Source organism: Phascolarctos cinereus, unplaced genomic scaffold (genome assembly GCF_003287225.1).
Source record: "Phascolarctos cinereus isolate Bilbo 61053 unplaced genomic scaffold, phaCin_HiC Scaffold_2;HRSCAF=192, whole genome shotgun sequence".
Taxonomy (NCBI): Eukaryota; Metazoa; Chordata; class Mammalia; order Diprotodontia; family Phascolarctidae; genus Phascolarctos; species Phascolarctos cinereus.
In genome coordinates, this window is record NW_027555625.1 from 189,131,819 (window position 1) to 189,151,813 (window position 19,995).

The 19,995-nt window shown below is 35.6% G+C and overlaps 1 protein-coding gene across 1 annotated transcript in view; it reads left to right on the plus strand.

Moving 5' to 3' along the window:
- The window catches only part of SNTG2 (syntrophin gamma 2), a 639,175-nt gene that overhangs the window by 429,489 nt on the left and 189,691 nt on the right, over nucleotides 1-19,995 (plus strand). Inside the window, exon 10 of the mRNA XM_020965876.2 lies at nucleotides 19,735-19,864. Coding sequence (XP_020821535.1) covers nucleotides 19,735-19,864 — 130 coding nt within the window. The remainder of the gene's footprint in view (nucleotides 1-19,734; nucleotides 19,865-19,995) is intronic.

Genomic DNA, 19,995 nt, shown 5'->3' on the forward strand with positions numbered 1-19,995 from the left:
TTAAGATTCTCTAAGCTAGGCTTTGGCAATATGTGAACTGAGAATTACCAGAAAAGGAGGCTGATTTTTGAAGAGGCAAAGAAACTAAAGACCAAATTGTCAACATTTCCTGGAATATGGAGAAAGCAAGGGAGTTCCAGAAAAATATCAACTTCTGCTTCATTAACTACACTAAAGCCTTTTTCTGTGTGAATCACAACAAAATGTAGCAAGTTCGTAGACATGGGAGTACCAGATCATCTTGTTTCCTAAGGACCCTGCAGGCAACCAAGGAGCAGCAGTTAGAGTGGAACAAGGAACTGAATGGTTTAAGATTGGAAAAGGAATATGACATAGCTGTATGTTGTCACCTTATTTATTTAATGTATATGCATCATGTGAAATGTGAGGCTGGATGAATCAAAACCTAGAATTAACGTAGCCAGAAGAAATGTCAACAATTTCAGATATGCAGACAATGCTGCTAAGATGGTGGAAAGTGAAGAGGAATTAAACTTCTTGAAAAGGGTGAAAGAGGAGAATGCAAATGCTGGCTTATAGCTTAACCTCAAGAATGCTAAGATATTGGCAATTGGTCCCATTATTTTCTGGGAAATAGAGGAAGAAAAAATGGAAGTAGGACCAGATTTTATATTCTTGGGTTCAAAGGTCACTGCAGACAGCAACTGCAACCATGAAATCAAAAGATGTTTGCTCCTTGGAAGAGAAGCTAAGGCAAATCTGGATAGCACACTAAAAAGTAGAGACATCACCTTGCCAACAAAGAGCTGTATAGTTAAAGCTATGTTTTTTTTCTAGTAGCAATGTATGGCTGTGAGAGTTGGACTATAAAGAAAGCTGAGTGCTGAGGAATAACACTTTCAAATTGTGATTCTGGAGAATACTTTTGAGAGTACATTGGACAAGAAGGAGATTAAATCAGTCAATACTTAAAGAAATTAATTCAGGCTAAGCACTGGAAGGTCAAATACTGAAGCTGAAGCTTAAAAACTTGTGCTACATAAAGAAAATGTAGGATTCTTTGGAAAAGACCCTCATGTTAGGAAAGATTGGGGGCAAACAACAACAAAAGAATTGGACCATAGAAAATTATTATGGTGACAGGGAAGACCAAGACACAAACTCAAAAGAAGACAACAATGTCAAAACACCTATAGGTAAAATCCCAAAGAAAAACAGGAAATGGTCTCAATCTCAGAAAGAACTCATGGAAAAGCTCAAAAAAAAGGAGCTTAAAATCATAGGAGAGATAAAAGAAAAATTGGGGAAAGAAATGAGAGGATTCAAAAGAATTATGAAAAAAGAGTCAACAGCTTGGGAAACTGCTTAAAAAGTAGAATTGGTCAAAAGGAAATAGAGGTTAAAAAATCCACTGAAGAAAACAACTCCTTAAAGAGCACAATTGACTGAATGGAAAAGAAAGTACAAAAGCTAATTGAGGAAGACAACACCTTAAAAGTTAGAATTGGGCAAATGGAAGCTAATGACTCTATGAGAAATCAAGAATCAAACACATCCAAAAAATGAAAAAAAAAAGGAAGAAAATGTAAAATAGGAAAAACTGACTTAGAAAGTAGATCCAGGAGAGACAATGTCAGAATCATTGGACTACCTGAAAGCCATAATCAAGAGGAGGACCTGGAGAGCATCCTTCAAGAATTATCAAAGATAACTGCCCTGATGTCCTGGAACCCTAGAGGGCAAAGTAGGCATTGAAAGAATCCATCAATCACCTCAGGAAAGAGATCACAAAATAAAAACTCCAAGGAACAGTATAGCCAAATTTCAGAACTATCAGTCAAAGAAAAATTACTAAAAGTAGCTGGAAAGAAACAATTCAAATATCAGGAAGCCACAATCAGGATTGCACAGACTTAGTAGCTGCAACACTAAGGACTGGAGGTCATAGAAGATGATATTCTACAAAGCATAGGAGCTAGGACTATAATCAAGAATAACGTACCCAGCAAAATTAAGGATAATATGGGAAAGGAAAAAAATTATCATTCAGTGAAATAGAAGGATTTCAAGCTTTCGTAAGTAGAGAACCAGAACTAAACCTAAAATATGACCTCCAATATCAAGATTCAAGAAAAGCATAAATGGGGGAAAAGAAAACATAAGGGATTCAATAGAACTAAACTATTTACATCCCTACCTGAGAAGATGGTAATTGTAATTCTTAAAAATTCTATCACTACTAATACATCTAGGAGAAATATACATAGACAGAAGATATGGGTATAAGGTGAATTTGAGGGAATGACATAAAAATTAAGGGATGAGAAAGAAGAGTACAATGGGTGCAGAAGGAAAAGAGAAGTTGAAAGGAGCAAATTGTTCCATATGAAGAGGCATGAAAGACCTATTGCTGTGTGAGGGGAAGATGAGAGTGTGGGTGATGGACATTATTAGAACCTTACTCTCATCAGTATTGGCTCAAAGAGGGAATTATATGCGCAAATAGTTGAATGTAGAAATCTATCTTACCTGAGAGTGAAGTAGGAGGGGGGGAGATCAAGTAAAGGGATGGGGACTGACAGAAGGGAGGGAAGATTAGAGGAGGTGGTAGACAGAAGAAAAATACTGGTGAAAGGAGAGAAGACAGACAGGTGGAAGGATAGGATAAAGAGAAATACATACATAGTAATCATAAAAGTAATGTGAATGGGAAGTAGATAGCAGAGTAAATCAAAAAAAAAAGAATTCTACGATGTGCTGTTTACAAGAAACATACTTGAAGCAGAGAGACACACAGCATAGAGGTTAAGGGATGGAGCAGAATCTATTATGCTTCAGCTGAAGTAAAAGAAAAAAGCAGGGGTAGCAATCCTGATCTCAGACAAAGTAAATTAAAAAAATAAACTCAATTGAAAGAGATAAAGAGGGAAACTACATTTTGTACCATAGCCAATGAAGCAATATAAATACTAAACATATACACCAAATGGTATAGCATCCAATTTTTTTAAAGAAGTTAAGTTAATTAAAAGAAGAAACAGACAACAAGACTATACTAGGGGAGGCCTCAATGGTCCCCCCTCAGAACTTGATAAATCCAACTAAAATATAAACAAGAAACTAAGGAGGCAAATAGAATATTAGAAAAATTAGATATGACAGACCTTTTGCATGATTTAGACATAAAGACTGACACAATACCAAATTAGAAGAGCAAGGACTAGTTTACCTGTCATATGGGGAAGGAAAGAATTCACGAGCAAATAAGAGATAGAGAGCTCTACAAAATGTAAAATAAATAATTTTGATTATAATAAATTAAAAAAGCTTTTATACAAACAAAATCAATGCAACCAAGATTAAAAGGAAAGCAGAAATATGGGGAAAAAAACTTTACAGCAAGTATCTCTTTTCTCATTTCTGAAACACATAAAGGCCTCATTTCTCAAAAATATAGAGAACTGAGTGAAATTTAGAACAGAATAGAAGCCATTCCTCAATTGATTAATGTTCAAAGCATATGAAGAGGCAGTTTTCAGGTGAAGAAATTGAAACTATCTATAGGATATGAAGAAGGGCTCTAAATCATTTTTGACTAGAGAAATGTAAATTAAAACAACTCCGAGGTACCACCTCACACCTATCAGATTTACTAATATGACAGACAGAAAAGGAAAATGATGAAGGTCAGAGATGTGGGAAAATTGAGATATTAATGCACTGCTGGAGTTATGAATTGATCCAACCATTCTAGAGAACAATTTGGAACTATGCCCAAAGGGCAACGAAACTGTGCATACCCTTTGATCCAGTAATATCACTACTAGGTCTGTATCCCAAAGAGATCATAAAAAAGGAAAAGGATCTACATGTGCAAAAATATTTATAGAAATTCTTTTTGTGTTGGCAAAATATTGGAAACTGAGGGGATATCCATCAATTGGGGAATAGCTGAACAAGCTATGATATAGGAATGGAATGGAATGGAATGGAATGGAATGGAATGGAATGGAATATTACCATACAATAAGAAATGATGAACAGGTAGATTTAAAAAAAAAACCTGGAAAGACTTGTATGAACTGATTCAAAGTGAAATGAGCAGAACCAGGAAAACATTGTACATGGTATCATCAATATTGTGTGACAATCAACTATGAATGACTCAGCTCTTCTCAGAAGCACAATAATCCAAAACAAGTACAAAGGACTAATCAAGGAAAATACTATCCATATCTAGATAAAGAACTAATGGACTCTGAATTCAAATTGAAGTATATTTTTTTCACTTCATTTTTTCTCATGTATTTCCCTTTTGATCCATTTATTCTTTCACAACTGTAACTAATATGGAAATATTTTTACACATGTATAAAGTATGTCAAAGTGCCTACCATTTTCAGAATTGGGGAGGAGACGGAGGTAGGGAGAAAATTTTGGAACTTAAAAATGTATAAAAATGAATGCTAAAAATTTTCTTAACATGTAACTATGGAAAAATAAAATACTATTAAAATAAACTCTTTGGAAAAGTAAAAAAAATCACACTTTTCATGGACGAAAGTTTGTTCAAATAAGCTATTTTGGACCTGCTATAATTAAAAATAGTTTCTTCTCATTGTGTCCCTTTCTTCTCATTTGATAACAATTTTAACTTTTCCTTAGCCAGCCAATCAGTTGATGATTTGACTACATTTATAAACCTTATTCTGAAATGACTCCTATGGCAGAAACCAGTTATTTTCAGATTGCATAAGCCCCTACATAACAAAAAATTGCCTATTGCCAGAGTAACAATTTACTTGTTTATAATAAAGGTCATAGCAAAATGATGATGTAGATTTATAGAATTTGAAACCTGGAAGAGAACCAAAAGTTCATCTGATCCAGACTTTTTATTTTCCAGACAAAGAAGCTAGACTTCAGAGAAAAGGCACTTACATAAGTTTGCAAAGTGAGCTGTACAGTATCATAGAATCTCAGAATATAGGGGATGTTTCGTCAAAGGATTCTGAGTTCAAGGACTTTCATAATTCTGGTTGCTGTCAAAAACTCAAAGAATCACAGACTCAGCCACGTAGATTACAACTTACCCATGCCTGCCTCTCCTCTGTGCTCCTCATCTATGTTCTACCAAAAGTTCAGCAAAGGAGATTCACCAAAAATGCTAGAGACCTCCCTAGTGGAGCAATCTCTATCCACTTGTCATCTCTCACCTTATTCTTACCTACATAAGTTTTATAGAGCATCTATCCAAATGCATATTGAAATTCAGGCAAGAGACATTTTTCATCCACTTGGTCTTTCCCCGTGTGAATGAAGAGACCAAATTCCCTTAAATGATTACAGATTTCTTCTAGGAGGCTCTGTAATGTTCTGGGATTTGATACACTCAGCAAATCTTCATCGCCAAAAAAGACTGAAAGGAATCCTGCCTTAACCTGGAATTTATACTGGATGTCCTCTTACAACAACAAATATATATATATATATATATGACTAGTATATGTCTCCCCTTTACACCTCACTTAATATTCATTTTCAGGTCATTTTACAGGCTTATTTTTCCTGTTACATCTTCTAAGAAATCCTGAATGATCTTGATATATGTGTAGGAGGTACATTGATGCAAAAGAGCCTGTAAATCTGCTTTTTGTTCTACCATTTTTTCCATAATCAAGTACAATGGTATTTTGTATTATTTATCTCTTTCAATTATATATGAATTAGTAAAATGTGGTCCACTACTAAATATTGATCGTAAAAGCCTGCTTATTCCCTATATCTTCATAAAATATATCCCTAAATTGCATATAGATCATTCTTATAAAAATTTTGCATAGATAGGAGAGTAGGCATATGATAAAATTTTAATATTCTGTCACCTTTTTTCATTATTTACAAAGTCAAATATTGTTTTTTCCATGTATTTGGTATCTTCTCCTCTTTCAAATAACTTGTTTATTGGTCCATCTATGTCATCACAAATGTATTACCCGTAGGACATGTTTCCTCAATATATCCTTGGTCCAGTCTAGCTGTTAACAGTTCAGTGTTCTAACAAATCAAGATCAGTAACTAGGAATAGTGGTCCATAGAGAAGGGCCTCTTGTGAGAAGGAAGATGGTAACATCTAAAGCAAAAACCGTAGTAGTACAGAGGGTCCAGAAAAGTCTGTAGAGACTAGTCAGAGAAGAGGGCTAGCATTGCATTATAGTAATCCAATATGAAGATTAGGAAAAAGATATAACAGAGTTAGCTCAGTTTGTTATACTTAAATGGTCTACAAGCTATCATAACCTTCAGATTCCTCTGAATTCTTTTTAGTTATAGAGCAACTGATACTATCCCCTTTGCTCTTCAGGGCAAGAAATGATGCTATGCAGATGTATATGGAAATTATATACTTTCTCTAGGAGCCATTTCTCTCATTTCGTACCACATTTCCTTTTTCTGGAATCCCCAGAGTCATCTTAGATTTCCCTGGACCACTTCACTACCCCTGCACAGAGTGTTAGTGCTTCTAACTGCATCCCAACCAATCAAACAAACGATTTCAGAAATTAGACCATAAGCCACATTTCCAAATTCCCAGTCCAGCTATGTTTTTAATATGTTTTGCTTAAAAAAGTGTTTAGCCCCTCCTGATTTTCTTGTTCCCCTGAAACACTCAGGGGCTTTCTACTTTCTGATTTTTTTCTTTTAAAATGAGAGTGTATCTGATGTAATTATTCACAATTTGTAAGGGAATTTCAGGTGTCAGCCATAAAGTGGAGATATTCCTTTTGCTGCTTTTGGAGGGAGGAGGGGGTAAAACAGCTACAGACAATGTTTATTCTCATTCACTCATTCTTTCATTCATACTAAAGGAGAAAGATGAGGTGTTGCGTTGTGAACTACTCAATCATAGCACAGTACTTGGCCCTTAATAAATGTTTGTTGATTGATTGATGGGTTGGGTATCAAAGTATCAAAAGTGGTAACATAGTAATTATGTTTTAAGCACCTAAGTGGGAACTCTATTTTGGTAGTAATCTCACTGGCTATTACTTTTATTTTCTAGTAGTGCTTTTTCTTTATTTGTTTTTTGTGGTTTTTTTTTTGTGTGTGTGAAGTTAAGGCATTTGGGCCACTGAGTCATTACTCTCAATTTTATTGTACAAAATGTACTTTGGTAAGGTAAGGATTTACTTGGTTTTATTTTGGGTGTTTATATTTAAATAAATCATTCTTTACTTTCTTAACTGTAGGAGGGGACCTATAAGAGTCCTTCCTTGAGGCCAGATGACTCTTGGTGTCAGTAATGAATTAGAATAGGTCTTTTGTTTGAAGCTGCTTTTTTTAACTGCTGTTGAAGCAGTTAATTTTCTTTTTTGTATTTTTGCTTAGCACACTTCAGCATTTTCACATTTGAAAATTATGGCAGTGATCCAGCTTTCAATTAGCTTACATTAATGGGTACTAATGGATACTTATTCTGAAAACAAGATGTTGATTTAAATCAGTCAATATTTATTAAACTCCTGATGTGTGCAGAATATTTTACTGTATGCTGATAAAAAGCCCCGGTCCTTTTTGAAAAATCATTCAAGCTCTCCACTGAGCCCTTGATAAACTCACAACAGCAATTCCTCATTTGTTAGTATTGTGTTTGTAGACAAAAGTTAGAAAAATAAGATGAATCTGCTTACCACCATGTGTAGAAAAATTCCTTCTCCAAAGTCAGGGCAAAAGCCCTTTGGGTCTCTCTTGGCCAATGGAGGAGAAATATTGCTAACTTATGAGGCATGACAAATTAACTCATGGCCTCCTCCCTCCCTTCCTGTGCTTCTTCTATGACATCTCAGGTGACTAGTGCCCTCTGGTTTTATAAAGCTCCCCATAACTATCCAGACCTGACCTCTTTAGAAAATGCCCCATACTCCAGAATTGCCCCTTTTTTCCTTTCTATACTTTGCACTCAAAGCTTGATATCAGGTGTGAAGAAAGCAGTGGCTAATATAATTACAATAATTCTCACTAAGGTGTGAATGACTAGTTTCTTTTTCCTCTTTTAGAATGGAACTTGAATTTTCAAAGGGGACTTCTTAATTGAAATGACTGTCTTAGTTGGGGAATGCTGGGGAGATATTTTTGAGCTACAGGACCCTCCCTGAGAACACTTTATCTTTCCTGGGCTGTTGGTGTCCAAGGCTATAATCATTACTGGCAGAGCTGAATCAGGAGGGGGAATGGCTGACCACTTCAGCAGAGGATATGAGTAGTATGGGATATATAGCTTCAATAAAAATATGGAAACTGCAAAAGTATAGGTAGAAGAAGATAAAACTGCAACTTCTGGGCACTCTATCTCATTTCCTTGTCTGAAGTAAACTCTTAGGTTAGAACTCTGTCACTGTAACCATACACATTATTTTTCTTTTGGCTTACACTTGTCACTCTAAATCAGACCATTTTATGACCAGTAACCAAGATTGCCCTTTTCCACCCTAGTATTCACCTAAACCTTGTCTGAGACAACTTTCCACCCTCTACCCTTAGCATTCCAGAACAAGGATAACAATTTGTTACCCCACTTCTGAAAAGCTAAAGCCTGTGATATGACCAAAATTGTTAACAATTATCAGTGAATTGGATAGCAATACTCATTTATTTTAATTATATATTTCCTTAAAGAGCATGCAACAACATGAATTATCCCTTTATACACTTGCTGCGCTTGTGTAGGAAAATTAATATAATCCATAATTAATAATTAATTGTAAAAAGAAGTCACTAAGGTGAATTTAAGCATTCATTTAATATATTTTATTTCAGAAATATGAGCAAATGTCAGTTTTCTTTTGCAGAAACTATGAATAGTACATGTTCAGCCCATTAGTTAGTAAGCTCTTTGAGGGAAGGGATTTTTTTCCCTCTTTTCCTATCCCTAGTGCTTAGCACAGTGCCTAGCACATAGTAAGCACTTAAGTGTTTAGTGAATTTATTACATAGGAAAATCATATCTATGAAAAATGAAAACTTACTTGACTTACTCTTCCTCTTACAGAGACTGTCAACCCAAAACAAATTGCCTTGAAAAGAAATTTTTCAATCTAAAATGATATTTTATTATATAGCCAGGCTATTTTTTTTATTCCACAGAAATCTGTGTCTGCAAAAGGAAATGGAAAAATATTTTCCCATTATCCAAAAGCTATGACAAAGATGTTTGTATTCCATGTCTGTGTTGAGCCATCACCCTGACAAACATTATCTCTTCTTGTCTCTGTCCCTGTCACTCTGTATCTAAGGAAATCGATTGTGTGATGTTCTCATCATAAATAGGGAGGGGAAAAAAGAGGAGAAGATAACCAAGCTCTAATCCAGAAACCAGGGGGAAATTAAATTCCAAAAAACATTTATTAAACACCTATAATGGTACATCGACCTTAGAAACATTGTCTCTTTTGGTTTATGTCCATGTAATGGTCACTGTATATAAAGAAATTATTTGATTATGGACCATTCACATTATAGATGGAAAGAGGAGAATTATGGTTCCGCTTGCTAGATAGGTCACTTATCCTTCCCTCATATTCCATGTCAAACACTTCAACACATTCAGATTCTTGGATGTCATCAGTGCGCATAGTCCTTTCCCCCAACCCCTCTATACCTTGATGTTCCTAAGATCTGTGACTTTAAAAAAAAATCATCTCTTATCAGCCAATCTAGAGCTGAGTACCTCTGCACATAATTAGGTGACAATCATATAGTTTATTGCTATCAAGTTTTAAATACTTTCAGCTTAGTATGAGCTGCCAGAAGCCAGTGTCTGTACTCCCTTCGTATAGCCTTTAAGATTCCAGGGTCACTTCCATGCCACATTGAATTCCAAGAGGAGGATTTTAGTGGACAAATAATAATAAGTACTTACAATACCATTACTGCATTTCAAGCACTGTGCTTTGGAAAAATTTGTTAAAACATTGTCTCTGCTGGTAATCCTTGTTCCTCAGGAGGCTGAGGCTTCATTTTGGGAGTTCTGAGCTGTGATGAGCTGGGCCAACAGGTGTCCCCACTAATTTTGACATCTATATGGTGAGTACCCTGAAGCAGGAGGCATTCTGTTCCGAAGAATCTGAAGAAGAGGAGAATAGACCCAGATTGGAAACAGCAGGTCAAAGATCCTATGTCAATTCTGAGCAAATTAGGTAGACCTAGTCTTGGAAAAAAAAAGTTACTTCCCTAAAATACTTATCATTAGCTTTATACCCTGCCTAATTCAATTATATGAAACATTAATACCACAAAGACTCACTTATAATTTCAAAACACATGCTATGGGGAGAGGAAAAAAAAATCAGTATAGGCTTCAGGAGGAAAAGGAACCAATGATATATGTTTGGGAATAGGTAGGAGGAGGTTATATAAACTGGATGCCTCATACTATTAGAGATTGAAGTATTTGTTTTCACTTATTCCCTCTAGTGATCTTGGGTCATAGAAGCATAGATTTAGAGTGAGAAGTAACATTAAAGGCGACCCTCAGAGAGTGTCAAATGTCAACCATGATTTCTATCAAAGTACTAATTTTATCCAAAACAGTACGCGGTGTTCATGTAACGTTGTGTTATCATAGAATTTTACCTTATTTTCTTGTATATACTTTGGAATCATAGCAAATCACAGGAAACAGAGATAGAAGAACCCTTAGAGATCAGATACTTCAACCTTTCTTCAGTTGCTAGGATGTACTGATAAACTCTGTGGACCATGGATCATAGAATTATAGATTTAGAGATGGAAGGATATTAAAAATGTCATCTAGACCAATCCCCTCATTTTGACAAATGAGGAAGCTGAAAACCAGAAACGTTAATCCACTTCTCACAGACCAATTAATAGGTAACAGAAGCAGCATTTGAACCCAAGTCATCTGACTGGAGAGAGAGGTTTTAATTATACTACACCTCAAGTTATGTGACCTGATGAAGGGTCATATAGGTAGTATATAGCAAAAGATTATAGTTCTTTTGATTCCAAATCTAGCCCTCTTTGATATAAGCAATATTTTTACCCCTCCCTAATTGAGTGTTTACCCTATTTCCCATAGTATCTTTTTCAAACCTTCTCTCCTCTTGTCAAGCTTCCTGTACTTCAGCTTCTCCCTGCCCTGTTGGCTGAGGAATTTGACTTGTACTTTCTGGAGGAAAGTGACCTTGTGTCCCCTTCTCCACATCTTATACCCACTGCAACATACTAAAAATATATCCTATTATCTCTATTCCAGTATCTGAAGAAGAGGTGGCACTCCTCCCCATCAAAGTTAACTCCTCTGCACATAACTGCTTTCATCGCATACCCCTCTCTCTACTCCAAAAAATATTTCTTTAACTATCCACTCTCCAATCTTCAATCTCCTTGCACCTATTGATTCTTCTCTCCACTGTCTACAAAGGTACCTAAGTGTTCCCCATCTCAAAGAGAAATGACCTCTTACTATAGTCTCTATAACCCCTTCAAGTTCTCTTCCCCCACCCTTTCTCAAACTCCTTGAAAAAGCTATCTAGTCTCATCGTCATTTCTTACTCTCTTCTAAATGCTGATCTGCCATCTGACTTTTCACTCCATCCCTCAGCTAAAACTGCTTACTCTCGTGTTACTAATGATCGCTTAATTGCTAAATCTAATGAACTTTCCTCAGTCATCATCTTTTTTTACCTCTCTCTAGCATTTGACATTGTTTACCACCTTCTCCTACTGTATACTTTCCCCTCTTAGGTTTTCATGACACTGCTCTAACCTCCTACCTTTCTAAATATTTATGCTCAGTCTTTTTTATGGGTTCACCATCCATACTGGCACCCTCAACTCTACTGTATTCTAACATTTTATCTTAAGCCCTCTTCTCTTCTCTCTATTCTCTCAAATGGTGACCCCTTCAGCTCTTAAGACTTCAGTTACTATCTCTGTGCCAATGACTCCTGGATCTATTTTATCCAGCCCCCAGTTTATTTCCTGCATTTCAGTCTTTCATCACCACCTGCCTATTGGGCATTTCAAACTACATGTATTGTATGAATCCCAAAGTTAATTTATCTGTCAAATATGAAAGTCAATATAGTCTGAGATGGCTAAGGGCAATGAAAGAAGTGCTGAGTATGGAACCAGAAACACCTGAATTCAAATCCAGACTCAGAAACTCACTACCTGTGTGATCTTGGGCAAGTTATTTAACTTCTGTCTATCTCAGTTTTACCAGATAATGGGGATAATAATAGGTGAATTAAATAGAGAATTACATGAAGTAATATTTGTAAAGTGCTTAGCACAGTATCTATCGTATGGTAGGTACTCCATAAATGATTTTCCCCCATATTCCCCTCATATTTTCCCCCAAAATAAATCTTTCTACTGGCTTCCCTATTTCTCTTGAGGTCACTACCATCCTACCAGTACCAGTGTAAAACTTGATTTCTCATCCTTACCCTCCCATCCAGTCAGTTGCCAGATCTAATCAGTTCTACTGTCACAAAATTTTTCACATCTGTCCCCTTCTCTCCATTCACATGGCCACCATCCTAAATCAGGTCCTCATCACTAGCCTGAGCTATTGCAATAGTTTTCTAATTGCACCTCAAGCATCTCCCCACTCCAATCCACCTTCCATAAAAACAAGTACAAGCATTCACCTCCCTACTCAATAAAATTCAGTGATTCCCTGTGACTTGTTTGAATCAAATAGAAATCCCTCTGTTTAACATTTACAACTTTCACGACCAGCCCTGAACTGAGCTTTCTAGTCTTATTACATGATGTTCCTCTCCATGCATTTCTCTCCAGCTAAACTTCCCTTCTTGCTGTTCCTTAAATGCAAAACATCAACTTCCTGTCTGGACTGTTGCATTCACAGTCCTCCATACCTGACCTGTACTCCTTCCTCTCTTCAAATACCGGTTTAACTTCAAGACTCAACAAAAGTACATGTGGTTTAGCCCTTTCCTGATGATCCAGCTAGTATTGCCTTTCCTTCCAGACCATTTTTTTTTAAATTTTGTTTTATCTGGGTTTTTTTTCAGTAACTATATATGTACTTTATCTCCCTTGTCACAAATCTGAGATCATTTACCATTTTTCTTTGTAGGGCTCATTTTGTCTTTATAACCTCAGAATCTCACATAGTGCTTAGCACATAGTAGGAAATGAAGAAATGACTGATTCATCAATTGATTTTCCACTGCTTCAAAATGAGACCAAAAAAGAAGAAAACTTCATCCTTTAAGCCTTTTCTATCCCTTCTCCCCCATCCAATTTGATCTCTCCCTGACCTAGGATGAGCCTATGTTGTGATTTGATAACTCTTAGTTAATTTTTGCTGACTTTTAGCTGACATTAAATTGAGTGCTACCACTCCTTTTCCTATAACTGAATTTTTCTTTACCCTTTAAAGGTCAATTCAAATGGTATCATTTTCTAAAGCCCACTGTGATTAGCACTGGTCAGTAATAACCATGATGATAGTGATGATAGATAAATAGATAGATAGATAGATAGATAGATAGATAGATAGATAGATAGATAGATATTTAATACTTTATGGCTTGTGAAGTCTCACAGCTACTCAGGCAAGTATTTTGGGCTGTTTTATCCCTCTTTTATAGATGAGGAAATGGAAGCTTAGAGAGGATAATAATAAGCAGGCAGTATTAAGTATCTGCTATGTACCAGGAACCATGCTAAGTGCAAAAGATAATCCTTGATCTAAAGGAGCTCACAGTCTAATGGGGAAGACAACATACAAACATCTATGAGCTAACAAGCTATATACAGGATGAATAGGAAGGGCTTTCTGCAAAAGGTGGAATTTTAGCTGGGAATTGAAAGAATCCAAGCAAGCCAAGAGCCAGAGCCAAGAAGAGAAAACATTCAAGGAATGAGGGCATTCCAGTGATAATGCCCAAAGTTAGGAGATGTAGTCTTCTTTAGGAAATAGCAAAGGGCCCAGTGTCATTTGATCACAGAGCATGGGGGAGAGGAGACTGTGGGATGTAAGAAGATTGGAAAATTAGGTAGAAAGAAGTCCATTAAAGGCCTTGGATTTCAAACAGAACATTTTATATTTAATCCTGGAGATTATAGGGAGGCAATGGAGTTTGTTGAGTAGGAGAATGACATGGTTAGAACTGCACTTTAGGAAGATCACTTTGACAACTGAGTGAAGGATAAACTGAAGTGAAGAAGAGACTTGTAGCAGGGAAAACAGACATTGAATATTACAGTATCCCAGGTATGAGGTAATGAGGGCTTAGAACCAAATGGTGGCAGTGTCAGAGAAGAGAAGCAGGTATATTTGAGAAATAGTTTGGGGTAAAATTGGCAAGTCTTGATAACTGATTGGATATAGAAGATGAGAAAAAGTGAGGAGTTAAAAATGATACCTAACTTATGAACCTAAATGGCTGAAAGAATGGTAGCACACTCTACAGTAATAGGAAAGTTAGGAAGATTTGGGAGAAAAAGATAACGAGCTCAGTTTTGGATATGCTGAGTTTAATATCATCTATAGCAAGAGTGTCAAACACAAAAAGAAATAGTTGGTCACATGTTGACTTAGAAAACCGCAAATCAACATTGTTTATGTTGTATTGGATTTTTATTTATTTTATTAAACATTCTTAATTACCTTTTAATCTTGCTCAGACTGTACTCCAGAATTTTGCATCCCCAAGTCTGACATCTTTGATCAACAGGAAATTCAGTTTAAGATATCTAAAAGGTAGTTTGAGATAAAAGACCCGAGATCAAGAAAGAAGTTGAGGGTAGGCTGATAGATCTGAGTCGTATCATCAAGATGGCAATTAAATCCATGGGAGCTAATAAGATCAACAAGTGAAATAGTACAGAGGGAGAAGAAAAGAAAGGCCCAGGACAGAGCCATATGCTACACTCACAGTTAGTGGGAATAGACTTAGATGAAGATCCAGCAAAGGAGACTGATAAGGAGTGGTTATCTATATCTTTCTATAATTTCACAAAAACTTAGAGAAAAGAGAAAAGGGTGATCAACAATGTCAAAGGCTGAAGAGAATTCAAGAAGCATGATAATTAAGAAAAGGTCATTAGATTTGGCAATTAGGAGATCATTACTAACTATGGAAGAATCAGTGTTGGTTGAAAGATGAGGTCAGTAGCCAAACTAGAGAATTAAGAAGAGAATGAGAGGAAAAGGTGTGGAGGAATCCAATGTAGATGTCCTTCTCAAGGAGTTTAAGCCACAAAAGAGAGAAAAGATATGAGACAATAGCTAGTTGATTGATTAATAAACTGAGGAGTTTTTTCGAGGGTGGGGGAATATATGGCCATATTTGTAGTCATAAAGGAAGTAACCAGTACACAGGGGGAGATTGAAAAAAAATAACAAAGTGGGAATGATAAAAGGTACAATCTGCTGAAGTACTATGTGAATGCTTTACTCAGACCTGAACCAAGATATGGAATTTGCAGAGCTCAGACCAGAAGAGCATTCATCAGAATTTGCCCTAGATCAGACCACTTTGGAAACACAGAAAGCTTGTAGGTCCCAGCCTGTCCCTGAGATGTTGGAATAATACCATATTTAGTATTCCAAGAAGAAAAAAAAAACAAGGATCAGCAGCATGATGAACCCAGACCTTCCCTCCAAGAGTACAGCTATAACATCCAGTCCACATTCAGAAAATGGGCTCTAAGAATGGTGCTTTTTTTGGCCTCATGGATCAAGTTAAAGCAAGTGTTTGGGTATAGGAATTTAAAGGAAATTGGACTCAGCAAGCTGGCACCAACAAGAGCTTTATTCTTATGTTGTGCAATGTGCGGGGGGAAAAAAAGTATACACACACATATACACACTATATGACAGCATAAAAAGACAGGGATTTATCTCAACAGAAGCAAGAAACTCACCCAGTGAAAGAGAGATGTGCTGGGGAGAAAACATGCTCCAAGTGGGGATTCAAGTGGTGAAGTTATATACCCTACAAATGGGCTTGGTGAAGAACAGGTATTTGGTGTCTCAGAGCCAGATGTGAAAGGAGGCATTCTTAATTAGATCCAGATGTGGTGAAGAAGTTCTTGGGGTCATTTATCAATATGAGGCTTTGTTGAATCTCAGGTAGGAGGAATTTCATCATCAGGGCCAGATATTAGGAGAGGGTATAAATTACTATGTGTGGCAGAAGAAGAGGAATAGCTTAGAGGATGCTACAGTCAGCAAGTTTCATTTGTTCAAAAGTTGCTAACATTAACTGCTTGAAACAGAGTTAACATAGGTGAGGACAGTGGAAAAGTGCAATTCTGCATGTCTTTATGCTTTATGGGCAGCAAGACCACTTAGCTTAAGTGACTGCATATTAGAGTCCTATCATATAACTATAACATTAAACAATATAAAGCTTACAGTTTTCACAAATAAGCAAAGAAAAAAAAATAACTCCACTATAATGAGCTATCATGGAGGCAAGGGATGCTCAAGATGCAAACACAGAGGACAATAACTCCAAAACATCAACAATCATTGTCTAAGAGAAAAACACAGCTTGGGTTGCAATTCAACTAGGATTTCTGGAAGATATGAAGCAAGAGTGTTTTTAAAGAGATAAAAATCATTTTTATGAATAGAATAAGACCTTTGAGGAAAAAAAAATTAAAAGCAATGAGAACATGGAAGAAAGAATTGAAAAGAAAATTAATTTGTTGACACAAGAAGTTCAAACTTTGCCCAAGCAAAACTCTCTGAAAATTTGCATGGACCAAATAGAAGCCAAAGACCCAGCAAGAAATATTAAATCAAAGTCAAAAAACTGGAAAAAAATAAAACCAGAAGAAAATATAAGGTATCTCATCACAAAAACAGCTGATTTGGACAACTTAAGAAGAAACAAATTAAGACTCACTATATTATCTGAATGTCTTGACCACAAAAGAACTGACTTCATATTTCAAGAAAACTTAAAAAATAAAATTGCCTAAAGAAAGCATGGCCAAGATGATGAAGTAGAGGGAACATGGTAGTAGAACTCTCCCACATTTGCCTCCAAACAACTTTAAAATAATGTGTCAAATAGAATTCTGTAGCAGCATAGCCAACAAAAAGTCAGTATGAGACATTTTCCTATCCCAGGACTCACATGTACAAAAATATTTATAGCAGATCTTTTTGTGGTAGCAAATAATTGGAAATTGAGGGGATGCCCATCAATTGGGGAATGGCTGAACAAGTTGTGGGATAAGAATGTAATGGAATACTATTGTTCTATAAGAAATGATGAGCAGGAAAATCTCAGAAAAACCTGTAAAGACTTATATGAACTGATTTTTCAAATTTTTTGTGGTTTTTCCCTTTTGTTCTGATTCTTCTTTTACAAATTTACCAATGTGGAAATATGTTTAATATGATTGTACATATATTAGATTGCTTGCCATCTTGGGAAGGGGAAAGGAAAGGAGAAAAAAATAGGTATTCAAATCTTATATAAGTGAATCTTGAAAACTGTCTTTACTTGTAATTTGAAAAAAAAATACTACTAAGTAGAAAAAATAAAAAAAAATATTTTAAAAAATAAGAAAAGAAAGAAAAGAAAATGACAAAAAAAAAACTTCAGTCAAGTATTGAAGATGAAAATAGTAGAAAACCATTCTGACATCTTTTCAGTTCTTTGGACCATTATAACCAAAATCTGGAGATTCCAGGTCCAAGCAGCCAGATGGAAAGAATTCAAGAACTGAAAAGCCATAGTAAGGATCACGCACAATTTAGCAGCCAACACTACAAAAGAGCAGAGAATTTAGAATAAGATATTCCTTAAAGTAAATTATATGGGCTTATACCCCAGAATATCTTACCCAGCAAAACTGAGTATAAATCTACAGGGAAAAAAAATGAACCTCTAAAGAAATAGATGACTTCTAGGCATTCCTGATAAAAAGACCAGACCTATAGAGAAGCTACAAAGTTCAAATATAGGAGTAAAGAGAAATATAAAAAAAAGGTTTCCCCAGATGAACAATGATAAAGGATGAAACAAGAATAAATTGCTTACTTTCAAATGTGGGAAAAACACACATATATCTCCTCTGAAAACTCACCCATTAGGATTCATAGTGGGAGTCCAAGTAGAGAAGGCCTGGGAGTAGTTCTATTTTGTAAATAAAGAATGGAAAAGGAAAAAAAAGCAATAAACTGTGTTTTGGGGATCTGGAAAAAGAAAGTTAGGATAAATCATGATACATCATCAGGCTGCACAAGTAGACATCTACAAATAAGGAAGGGGGTGGTAGAAGCAGCTGTTCAAAAGCAGGAAGAATAGGTATATTCAGAGAAGTGGGTACAGAAACATACTTCAATCAATTGGCAAATAGGAAGGAAAGGAGAAGGAAGGGTGAATTAGATGGAGTGTAGATTAAGGGAGGAGTTACTTTTAAGCAATATTTATAGCTATTTTTGAGGTGTCAAAGAATGGAAATCTAGAAGGGTGCCTATAATTTGGAGAATGGATGAACAAGTTATGGTATATGAATGTGATGGAAATCTATTTTCCTTAATTCTTATCTGCATAATGACCAAACAGGATTCCAGAGGAAAAATTATGAAATGTACTACCTACCTCCTAATAGACAGATGAAAGACTCAAAAAGTAAAATAAGACAATTATTTTTTGACATGGCCAATGTGGAAATTTGCTTATGATTGACTATACATGTTTGTAATGGGTTTTGTTTTTCTTCCGTTCTAAATTGGGCCAGAGAGTTGGGGTGGGAGGGTAAAAAGGGAAGAGCTTGGATGATCAAAACAAATAAAATATTTTTAAATGTATGATATAATGGTTAGCTTCTTCCAATGTGTAAGTTTCATCATCTGTAAAATAGAATCGTGATGATATTAAGGGTTGTTGTGAAGAAAGTCCTTAAAATTTAAAATTTCACATTTTATATTAAGGTAAACTACTATTTTCATTTTAACTACCTGTTTTATGCTGAGGAACTGCCATATCAATAGGCCATCAAAAGACAAGAAAATTGTATTTGAAAAAATTAACTAAAATTCAGATTGCATTTTCCCCTCTGGAAATAGTGTGTGGAAATTATTGCCTTTAAAGCAGTTTAGTTTTTAGAGGGAGGAGTATGGCTTCATGAATAAAATACTGCAGAATTAGAGAGTTTCTCTTTTGTCCCTAAATTGCCTGGCCAGATTTTGTTCATTTGCTAGCCATGTAGGAACTGTCTCAAATTGCTGCTGTAAGGACTGAATATATGTATGTGGTTTTGTGATTCTGTATATCTTAAGTGACATGTACGAATGACTTTGACAAATACCATCATCATGTTGTTAGCAGATTTAAAGGTTATAATAAATGGACTTTGAATGAATTATAACTGGAGATATTACAAAGAGATAACATCAAAATTTCTACAAAAAGTTATTGCCTTTGTTAATTCCCTTTATAAGTTTTTATTACAGAAGAAATGACTCTTGGTGGTGAGGGATTTGAAAGTTTTTAACTTAATTCCAACAGATATTTAACAAAATCATTTAAATATGACAGGTCTGTAAGCACAATCTCTCTACTATATGCCTATACTGAATAATATCTTTTGAAAGGTTAAGTATAAACTGTAGTAAAAAAAAAAACACTCATTGCATTTCAAATGTCTTTTCTTTTTTTTTTAATTCCTTATAAAAGAATGGTACAGAAGTCTATCAGATAGCATAGGAACAGATACATAGCATTATATTCTTCCCTTTCCCTGCAGATCTAATGCCTTTGAAGTGCTAGCCCTGGATGGAGTCAGTACGGGCATCATTCAGTTTTATACATCCCAGGAGAGTGCTGACTGGCTAAGAGCAGTATCAGCTAACATTGGCGATTTGACACTTCAAAATGTATGTATATACATTTTCCCAACCTTGCTACTTTTGCACTGTCATGTTCAATCATTCCCAGGAGCAATATTGTCATTAATTAGTCTTTAGTCAACTTACGGTATTTCAGAGCCTTCCTAAAATACCTATAA